The sequence below is a fragment of the Agelaius phoeniceus genome, chromosome 2, assembly GCF_051311805.1.
Source record: "Agelaius phoeniceus isolate bAgePho1 chromosome 2, bAgePho1.hap1, whole genome shotgun sequence".
Taxonomy (NCBI): domain Eukaryota; kingdom Metazoa; phylum Chordata; class Aves; order Passeriformes; family Icteridae; genus Agelaius; species Agelaius phoeniceus.
This window is the reverse complement of record NC_135266.1, coordinates 77,551,292-77,562,787: the sequence shown is the minus strand read 5'-3', so window position 1 is coordinate 77,562,787 and position 11,496 is coordinate 77,551,292. Positions and strand designations below refer to the sequence as shown.

At 36.0% G+C, this 11,496-nt stretch overlaps 1 protein-coding gene across 2 annotated transcripts in view; it reads right to left on the bottom strand.

Moving 5' to 3' along the window:
- Window positions 1-720: 720 nt before the first annotated feature.
- The window catches only part of TRPC6 (transient receptor potential cation channel subfamily C member 6), an 80,890-nt gene continuing 70,114 nt past the window's right edge, over window positions 721-11,496 (bottom strand). For both annotated transcript variants that reach the window (XM_054655147.2, XM_077173962.1), the window contains 3 exons: window positions 7,125-7,208; window positions 4,623-4,698; window positions 721-3,846 (listed from right to left, as the gene is read on the bottom strand). In XM_054655147.2, the coding sequence (XP_054511122.2) occupies window positions 3,695-3,846; window positions 4,623-4,698; window positions 7,125-7,208 (312 nt within the window). In that variant the 3' untranslated portion in view covers window positions 721-3,694. The remainder of the gene's footprint in view (window positions 3,847-4,622; window positions 4,699-7,124; window positions 7,209-11,496) is intronic.

Sequence of the window (11,496 nt, the reverse complement as noted above, 5' to 3'; positions counted from 1 at the left end):
CTTTAATGATTCTATCCATTGAACACAAAGAAAGACTAGACAAGCTCAGTTGCTTGTCTTCATGGCCTTCATCTAAAATCAAATGAATCTGTAGATGCCACTTCTAAAACCAGCAGCATTCATTGGCTTGGCCTGTCAGTGCTGTAAAATATGGTGTAATGCAGCAGATTTTTACCTGGAATGTCAGAACTTTAATTTGAAATCCCATAGCTTTTTCTCAGCATCTGTCACTGTAAATCTTGGGTACTTTAGGCTTGTATTGCATGATTGGTCCCTAATAAAATTTCCATTCCTCCATGACATATAAAGCTTTCTCTCAATATTTAGATGTGATTCTGTTTCATCCAGAATAGTGTGAGAAAACCTTCCACAGACATTGATTTGGGGATTTTCTTACTTCATTGCCTTCTCTTCAGAAGTTCTTAAGTCCTTCCATACCTTTTAGTGAAATACATTTGGGTGAAACAGAAAGGAGATTCTCTAAGGGATGACGAAATCTACTCACCATATTTCAAAATTCAAGTTTAAGAAATACTCAGGGGAAAAAATGTATATAAAGACAATACTTCATAGCAGGTCTGGTTTAGATGTGGAAGCTGCTGCTACAGAAACAGAATTGCTGAACTCAAGTAATTAACAAGATTTAAAGACACAATTAAGTAGGTAGCAAGACAAGACTATCTTGTTATCCTAATAATTCACAAAAAAATATGGAAATACTTTCTGATCAAATTATTGTTTTATTAGAAACCAAAAGGAGAACTATGTAAGGTGAAAATTATGTTACTGCAGATGTTCTGAACCAGCATCAGGCACAGTCACAGGTGACAAAATACTTGGCCTTGAGTCTAATTAAGTACGAAAATACTTCTTTGAAATGTGTTATTTTAATATTAGTGTTGTTAGGAAATCCAAGTTTTTTACCGTATCAGTCTTCCAAGCAGGAGCAGCCAATTTTCCAAAGTGAAATACCAAAATGTTCATACAATGGATCACAAAGGCATTTTTAGTTTGGTACATTTAATTTTTTTTTAATCAGCATAATATATTTGGCATTGTGCTCATTTAAAATACTACACTGCTTGTCACACTACATTTGGCAATAGACCTCTTCAAATATATTTAACAAATTGTTCCATGAGTAATAACTACATATAAAATATCTTCAATGATTAAAAAAATCCGTATGTATCTTCTTCATGAAATACAATATATACATTATGATCTTATAGTTTTAAGGTACATCAAATTTTGGGTTTAAACAAATTCACAGTGTACATTTTACCTCTGTAATAAAAATCTTCACTTTAAAAGTGCCTGGATCTCAAACTGTGTATATGCATTTCCTCTCTCTGGGTTTATGGAGAGTGAGGGTTTACCATCAATGAGCACTACAGTAGATCCAAACTGTGTATTACAATGACCAAAAATTAAGACTTCTGATTACTGAAAGTGAACACTGGCTGTCTGTGTTACCTCTGATCCTGACCAACAGATTTTCTGAAGAGCTTCTCTCAGATGGAAGATGTGCTTTGAGCAGCATGGCCTCTAACACAGCCCTTCGGTGGAGCTGAATGAACTGCCCACTGTTTCAGAAAACCAGGTCCAAAATACTCAGGTGGAACTTAAATTCAGAGGCCAGTCCTGGCCAAGAGAGATGGCCAGGAACCATCCAGGAGCCAAAATGCAGTGAAAGTTACCATCACACTGCCTTCCAGCCTAAGGTCACACCAGTTGCCTGTGCTCCACTACCTTTGAATCCTCACTTTCCTCCTTCTCCCTCAGATGAAGAAGCCTTAGAAGTTTCTAAACCCTGAGTTCATTGCACCTGAAGCCCACAGGACACATGTTGCTCCCTATACTCCATTCGTGGCTAAACTTTCGTGCCAAGCTCTTCCTTCAAAGCATGACAAACACTCACAGGGCAAACTGACCTCAGTCCCCTACCTCCACCTGTCTCCAAGCGATTTCAAAACCCATTCTAATATGTCTTTTTTCCCTGAAAATACACACTGATTCCATCAATATTTTTTTAAAAAGAACTATCAATAAAAATCCAGCTGGAAACTAATCTAGACCCAATAAAAATAATCTCCAGCCTGAAAGGGAAAGGCAGAAACATTCTAATACATTCCACAGTAAATAAGTTTCACAAAGCTAATTTTAAAGCAATTACTGACAAGCCTTTTTAAGTCTTGTTTCATACAAGTCTTTTACAGGTGTGTTACATACCTGGATGACATGTTATAATTTTTCACAGCCCTTTCACTAATCTCAAAAAAAGCTTAAAGAGAAGCAGAGGTGCCCAATGTAATATATGTTTATAACACCTCCAGAATTAGTGACTGTCCAAAGAGAGAAACACAAATTACTATATTAACCAAGGGAAAAATTATGGAATGGAATTTATGCTGTTTCTATCTGGAAAGACAGAAACCATCTGACTGTCCTGCATGGACATTGTTACACAACAAACAGCCAGACAGAGCATGGGATAGCTCATCTGCAGTTTAACAGAAAGAGACTTTTAACTATTGCAGTGGGCAGGGTGAAAATGTTGGAGCTTTCTTTACCACATGGAGTGAAGATTCTTCATTAAAAGAGTCCTAAAGAATACAGCACAAGAGCTGAGCTGTCACCAGTGGAAAAAAAGGATGAGGGATACAAATCCAGAGGAGATAAGATTTCATTATGTTTTGCAACAAGATTGTTTTGTTTGCTATCTATGTCTGCAGAAAATTTAATCATTTAAACAGGATTAACATAGAGAAACATGGTCCCCCAGGCATGACATTCCCAGAATTCAAAGAGAGGTTTGGACCTAACACTTTAGTATCTTCCACCTCAAATAAAAATGTTGCATTCAAACCCGTAACCTGCAGTTTGGGAGGTTCAGTTCAAGACATAAAAGCTGGAGAACTTAGTAATTCTTAAACAGATTGGAACATCAAGGGTTAATTATTTTGGGTTAAAGAAGGTTTTCTTCCAGCCTCCCAGGCTCAGAAATAGCTTTTCAATAAACTTGGTGAAAAATATTTCTTTCTTAATGCACTAACTCCCACTGGAACCTAGGTATCTCAAAGGATAGCCCAGTGCTGACAGGGATCAGTAGGGGAAAATACAACACAGTGCTCTGAGTGTCCTGGTACTTACCTCTACATGGAAACATTCATAGGTTTATTTTAATATCCTACATATTCTTAAGAAAGAGAGTTAGCTTTTTTTTCTTTTCTTGCTAGTTGGGAATGCTGGAAAAATTAAATAGCTTTTGATACATGTATATATATATATAAAAGCCTGGATTTTTCTCTTTTGCTTCACTAAAATATATGTAAGAATGGTTACAAAGGGCAATTTGCAAAAAATAAAGAGTTAACATAGGAAAATTTTGATCTACGCTTTTAATCTTTCGTGACTGAGCTCATCAAGAATTCCACTGGAATTCTAGACAGTAAATTGAATACTTAAACTATCTCAGATCAATTATTCTTCAGCAGGTAAAGAATAAATACCTTTACTGAAGTTGTATGGTCTCCCTACTGTAGACCTAGAGGATTTGCCACTGTGTTCTTTCAATAAAGCATTGGAATGGTTTAATTTCTGAATCTTTTTTAGAAATGTGAGCTAGGCTTGAGGAAAACAGAAATATGGCTTTAAGGGAATTGTTAACATTCTGTTGCATATCTTATTTTGGTTATCTCTTGCTTTCTTCTTCCTTAGAGTCAAGTGACAGTTTTTCCCCAAGTTTCCTTATAAGTTCTGCCAGATCTTCAGAATTCTGAGATTTTTCCTCAAGGAGTTCATACCGGAGACTTGAGATGTCCTGTTTAATTTCCTTCAATTCACCTGTAACAGATTTTAAAGGACCACAATATTAACAAAAGAAAAAAACAACATACCCAAATATCTCACAATTATGGTTTTTTCCTGTATTTCTTTGTTTGAACAGAAGAAGTAGATATTCTGCTGCCCATTGGTGAATCATAGGATATTCTGAGTTGGAAAGGACCCACAATGACCATTGAGTCCAGCTTTAAGTGAATGGTCCACACGGGGATTAAACCCAAAATCTTATTGTTATTAGCATCATGCTTTGACCAGCTGAGCTAACCTCAGTGGAATGGTGTCTTGGGGATAGAAATATGAAAATGTAGTTCAGGAATCAAACAAATCTGAAGGCAAAAGTGTGAGAGACCATGAGTTCACAAAACTCACATGATCTATTCGATAGAAGATGCTGTTCTGCTGTAAGAGAGATCACAGAATCACAGTCACAGAATCATTTAGGTTGGAAAATACCTCTAAAATCACTGAATCCAATCATTAACCCATCACTGCCCAGACCACCAGATCTTTAAAGAACCATATGATCTTGAAGGACCCTTCCAAACTAAACTATTCTATGATTCTATTATTACTACATGTAGCAACACATTTTAACACTTGTCAGATCAGTGACAGTTTCTGATGGGAGAGGAGAGACATAAATTCCACCTCTTCAACAGCATGTTAACTTTACCTCTTGCACTTGTAAAGATGTGAAGGGGATTAAGTATTTTGGAAATATATAATCACTTTAGTTTGATTCTCTGATGAAACATACAATTCATCAACATACTCACCTTCATTGACTTCATCACTTTCCTTATCTATCTGAGCTTTCAACACATATCTTTTAATAAGACGCTTCATTATTTTCTGCAGAGAAGAAACAAAGAAATGAAAAAAGGAGTTTTCTTAGTTGGAGTAGTATTGTAATAACATTTCAAAGTAAGAGCTCTTGTCCTGATTTCAGCTGGGACAGAGTTCATTTTCCTTTTAGTAGCTTGTACAGTGTGAGTTTGGGTTAGTATGAGAATAGTGTTGATAACACACTGGTGTTTTAGTTGTTGCTGAGCAGTGATTACCCAAAGGCAAGGACTCTTCAATGCCTCATGCTCTGTTGCTGATCAGGGGCACAGGAAGCTGGGAGGGAGAATGGTTGGGACAGCTGAACCAAGCTGGCCAGAGGAATATTTCATACCATAGAGTATCATGCTCAGTATAGAAACTGGGGGGGCTTGGCCTTGAGGGGTGATCACTGCTCCTCTATCTCTCCTTTTCATTACTACTGCTACTACCACTACGACTACTTTTTTTTTTTTCTTTATTTAAATTAGTGAAGCACCATAATCTCAACTCACAAGCTTTACCTTTTATGATTCTCCTCCTCATCCCATGAACTTGGAAGGGGGCAGTGTGTGGGGGCGGTGAGTAAGCAACTGTGTGGTACTTAGCTGACAGATGGGTTAAATTATGACACCTCTATTACCTTCTGTTGCATTCAGATACTTCAGTGTAGAACTTGACAAATTAAAGAAATTTAATGTAAAAATCTCTGCTTTAATCTATAGGTGATATTTAACCTTTATGATTCTGCATATATATATATATATATATATATATATATATATATATACTTGAAAGTTAGAGAACTAAAGACAATCTTATGAATGTTATAATTCATAACCTTTAACCTGCTACTGGAGGCTGTAAGAGCTATTAATACAGTTGCATCTTTGATCTCCAAGTAGATGAAGCCATCTGGCCTTTATTGCTACTCAAAGATGATAATGACCCTGCTTAGCATTGCTAGTTGCTAAATCCTTTTGTTGTTAGTTTATTTGATCTTATTTTGATATATTTGGTAAGTTATGTTTTCCCAGTTTAGGGCTTGCTTAGAGAAAATGGGATCCAAAATTCTAAGTCATTTAAGTGTCTCATCTGGGACTCATCTAACCAAAGACAGATACTTTCTAAGGTAAATATACATATTATTTCCTTCTATGGATAAAATGAGCAAACCTGAGAGCACAGCTCATCTGAGACAACTAAAAGTGATCGAATAGCTTATACCATGAGAATGACCAACCTCTCTGTTAATAATACGGGGAATCTAGGCCAGCAAATTTATTGTAAATTTTACCTTTCCAGGAAAAAAATGAATTCTGGCCCTGACTCTCCCAACAGTTCAAATTACTTAAAAAAGAACAAGGTATCCAAATACATTTTAGGATATGTATTTCTGCCTTTGGGTTTAATATTTTCATAGGGTGTAGTCCATGACAACATAATACTTCTTCTTTTCCATTTTAAGATAGAAAAAATTCATAGATTTATATGTCTGCTTTTGTCTCCACAATGATAGAGCTGGTTTTGAGGTGAGTCATGCCAGATTAGTGGTCCCAAGCCATCACCCTGATCACGCTTGCAAGGTCAGCAACTGTACTGTTTATTATAATGATCCAAGAATCTTTCAAATACAAAGCCACACTACATGTTTATGGCATAGATTTTTAATCTTAGTATCTATCCCTGCATCATAATGAAATTGGCTGTGAAAAAGTGAGGGAGTTTTGGAACAGACTCCTGTAGACAATGCATAACATAAAAGTGGAGCGGCGCTAGCCTGCCCAAGGGAAAATCTCTCTTGTGATCAATAAAGTATACTCATTTTCTGTACCTTTTTTCATTCAGATTGTCTTTTCATATTACCCAGGCAGCTCTTGCTTCTTCCTTTCTACCCACTTTGTAGTATTACAAGAAGGAAAGAAGCAGTCTCTGGACCAGAATAGCTGAGATTTATGAGGACTGTGCTGGGTCTTCTTATACTTAACTGCACAAAGGCTCATTGCAGTTGTTTAGGAGGCAAAGGAAAACCAGACTGCATTGATAGGATAAAGGCTGACAGATACTTGCAGTGCTTGAGGCATTTGTATGTAGAGATGTGCCACAATAAGCTGATCTGCTTCAGCAAATGGAATGGAAAGATTTGGGGTTTATTTTTGGATTTCTCAGTTCACATTGTGCAGTTGAGGACTCAACTCTAAAATTAAGAACATTTTTCTAAAGCACATAAATAAATTGCACTATAAGGGTGCCATTTAAGAAACAAAGAGGAGTGAAAAACACCCTCGAATTGTACTGCAAATACATAAACCATTTCATTTATTTCTGAAATATACAAGGTCTGTGGATTTATCCTTGACTCATGTTACTTAGCATAAATTCAAAACTGTCCTCATGCCATCAGTCTGCCAGTTCTACTACTTCTTGATTTTATTTAAAAATAAACTGGTTTTTACCTGGTATTGTCTTGGAGGATTGTTTAAACTGTTCAAGTGAATTTCATCTGAGCTTCTTATACTCGACTGCTTCCTTTGATCAAGCTGAAACAGAAACATTATTTATAGTACAAAATAAATAGAAGATCAATATGTGTACTTCATGTATATATCCTATGACAGAAAACCTAAGGCATCACAAAATGGTGAACTGGGACTCAAGCTGAATGACTGGGCTGCGGTAACAGTGAACAGAAACTGCAAAACCAAATGGTATTACTTTAGATAAACAGTGGGGCCAGTTCAACAAATAGCAGTGCAAGAAATATAAGTCATGGTGGATCTGGATGAGCAATAAGTGGGACTGCCACTAAAAATTCAGTTCCCTGAAATGGAAACTGAAATGGAAATGGTCCAACCAAATTTTTACTCTTCCAAAGGATGGGGCCATCAGAGCAGTGTCTCAAATCCCGTGGGATGTTTTGTACTTCCATTGAACCCCTCTATGTTATGCCCTAATATATCGAGCATCTACTGATAAGCAGACTGGGGCACTTTGAAGCCTGTTAAATACCTGTGGGATATGCTGGGATACAATTTGGTGACAAAAATGGGGCAGGATTTGCTGCTTACACAGCTATACACCGGGAATAATTTAAATACTATTAGATTTTGTTCAGCATTCCATAGAATCACAGAATGGTTTGTGTTGGAAGGGACATCTAAAAACAGGTAGTGCAATGCCCCTGCCATTGGCAGGGACACCTTCTATTAGATCAGGCTTGTATTTCGATACAAAAATTGATTAAATTTGATACAAAAATTGATTAAATCTATTGGTAAAACATATGCATTAGTGATCAATATAAAGTGTACACTGAATTTGGGAATTTTTGGTTCTTCAGAAAGATTCACAAATCTATTTGTCCATACTTTTTTAAAAAACATTATTTATCTATTTAGTCTATGTTTACTTGACTAAGCAAAAGTAATGATAAAAGATAAATAATGTAAAACATATAAAACAATTAATATTTCTCTTATATATTCATCTACATGTGGACAGGCATGTATAAAAAGGGCAAGTTACTATTTTTTCACACTTGAATAAAGCTACTTCAGATATTTTGAATATATCTTAAAAAGTATAATCTTATCAAAATGTTTTAACTTAAACTAGGAATCTGATTTATAATAAAAAATAATGACTAGTATAATCACTATGTTTTTCAGAATTTTAGAACTAATCACACTTCTTGGGCCTCATCTACAACACTGGGTTAAAAGAGAAAAACAATCTTCCTGCTATTTCAGCTCCTGGATTTCTCATGCACCATTTTTTGAAAAAGTGTAAGATCACACTTCCTCTGCAGCAGCAGAGGGAAGTTGCCTTGGGTATTTACTATGTATTTTATTACATATTTTAAAAGCAAAGCTTCATGCTGGTTACCAGTTTCAAACTTATGTTACATTGTTTCACCTCAAAAGTTAATCTACGGCTCAATTACAATTTGATTTTCACTTGAAATAGCAAAATTGGTAATATGTGGTGACATGAGTTATGACACTGCAAACTTGTAAAACCAGGCACATTGTAATGCCTCTATGTTAATCTTCACCCTCCAGCACAGTTTTTAAGATAATAATTTACTTTTAATTAGCCACCTTGAAAGCTGGCAGATAAATCAGAAGTGTAAAACTTTAGATCTTATGTGTACCAGTAACAGGACACAAGATCCACTGTAAATTGCTGAATGACCACTTGGTGGCAGAGACTGCCAAGATTTCATTATCACATTTAACATTTTTAAACTCTCTTTAAGCTCTCTTTAGACTCTCTTTAAGCTTCCTGCCTATGGCTTTTTTCTTTCTCCAAAATTAGTACTAGAGTGAATTTAACCTGTCACATTGGTGACTGACCTAGAATCCGTATTTTTAAGTTACCATTTATTGAATATGAGTAACCAGAGAGGAAATGATGTAAATTAAATAAAACAATGATATAAATCCCAACCAAAATAAGTCTTCTTCTAGAGTGGGGGGTGAAATATGAAATGCAGGATATATGGATCATTGTTCTTTGAAAACATCTTCATCTTTACACTTGCCTCTCATTTCATTATTCTCTTGTATTACTTAAAATTCAATTCAATCAGAATAGTAATGAAATTGTTATAGCTGGTTTCTTCAGCACTTTATTAACGTCTTAAATCAGAAGCTGCTGTCAACTTGCAATTCCAAAAAATTGTACTTTCTTGGATCAAAAAGGAGGGTTCCCAGAAAGTGACTCAGTTTGTGCTCCTATAAGCAGACGTCACTCATGAAAATTTCAGAAATACTGTTTTACACTAGGAAAGTTAAAGTTAACATATTTTTCTTGTTTGAGTGAGGGCTTAAAGCTACTTCAATAAATAACTGTCCCTTACATCTTTTCTGAAAGGCTATGTTTAATGAACAAAATTTAAATATATTATCTCTCACTGCTGATTTTTAGCTCGGGAAGATGAACAAGTTCTGTGACTCTTGAGCAATAAATTTTCTCAATCCCAAGGCAACTTTAAAATTTAGAACAGTAGACAAAGTAGGTTTTTTAAAAAAACTCTCTCCTTTTCCTTAATTTCTTTTTTCCTTTTTATTGGTTTGAGTTTCTCACTCGATATTTAAAATGCCAATTCTAGCCTGAAAGAAGGAATCTATGGATTTTAATCAACAGCCTGAAAGAAAACATCTTCACAGTCTTTAGTACTGCATTTAGATATGTCTCAGGAAATTAATTTCTGGTGTGCTATACTTTGAACACAGCTATGTAAATTACTTGCTGTTTAGCACTGACAGCATCTGGCTTCGTTTTCTGCTAGCAATGATCAGGGCAGAGCTGGAACTAGGAGTAGCATTTCCTTCCTTCCCACCCTAATTCTTGTCTTCCCACTCACTCTGAAGCTGCTGCAGCTTTTGCAGAGAGAAGATGCAGGCTCTGCAGCAGAACAACCCACAGGCTGGGTCTGAACCAGTGAACTCCAGTGTGTGTTAATGCTACTGGGCACTGCAGTGCAATGTCTTCCACCAGTAACTTCCACTGTCCTCCCGGGTAGGACTCACACCAGAGCAACCTTCAATCTTCCTAGGCACAGTCTGGCAACTGGAATGGCTTAGGGACAAGAGGTTTCCCACTTTGTGAGGAAAACTACCTGAATAGGGGCAAGCCATTCCTGAATTGGCCTCAATACCCAGATAAGCTACCCATGTTATACTAGCACAAACACAGCCATCAAGTCCTGGGTCTTGCCAAATCTTTCCTTATCTTTCCACAGCTCATTTTATTTATACTATAAATATACCTGCACAGGTAGCTCCTTGCTCAGCAGTCATAGCAGCATCAACCCACTCCGCACTAAGTGAAATAAAAGTCAAAATCCCAAAAGCCTGAGAGTGCCCTTGAGAAGATGCCATGACAGCCTCAACAATAATGAATCGTCAACAGTGGATCAAAAGGTAACACAAAACCACTTTAGCTACTTCTTGGAATTGCACAGGATGGCAATAGCTCATAGATTCAGATAAATTCAGCATGTAGAAGCCCAAAAGGTAAGTGAAAATGCAATCATCTACCACTATCTGCTGCAAAACCTGAGAAATTAATAAATACAACTCAGACACTTTATGTTTTTCAATGTAAATTTTTTTTTAAATTTGATTTGCATTTTTATAGCTGCTTTGGCGGCAGAGTATGCACATTTCATTTAGGATTAGTTATACTAAAATCTGAACTTAGTGTAAAAGCATTAATATTTGAAGACTTAAAATTAATTCAAGGCTAGGAAAAAATCTGATAAACAATGTTTGCATTCCTACAGCTCTCTTTCAGAGGGACTGCTGTAAAAGCTGACAAATCTGCTACTGTTTTATGTAGAACTGGTTAGTATTACACTATGCACTTTTCTAGAAAAATGCTAGAAAACATGAATTGCTATGTTTGAATGGAGTGATAAAAATACATCTTCTTTCCTTAGTCTGTATAATTGGGACTTATAAGAATAGCTGTTTTATGGGAACATAAATTTCATGCTAAAAAGTCATTAACACAAGCTTATAACCTACTTATGTGCTTTTCAAATTCACAGAGTAAGTGAATTAGAAAAGAACCATTTGCTGTTTTCCACCACCACTCAATTTTAAGTTTTTATGCATCTCCTCAATTGCGCAATATTTTAGTGATGACTTTATCACTCACAGAGGTTTTAAAATCAGGTTGCATCACGCAGCTTGAAGAAAAGTTTTGCAAATGTCAGATCCATTAAAAACCTGAGCAAATGCATGTGTCATACCTGTTAGGTCCTAAATACATTAGGATTAGATTTTCCAAATAAAATGAAGTGAGACCTGTGAAACACTA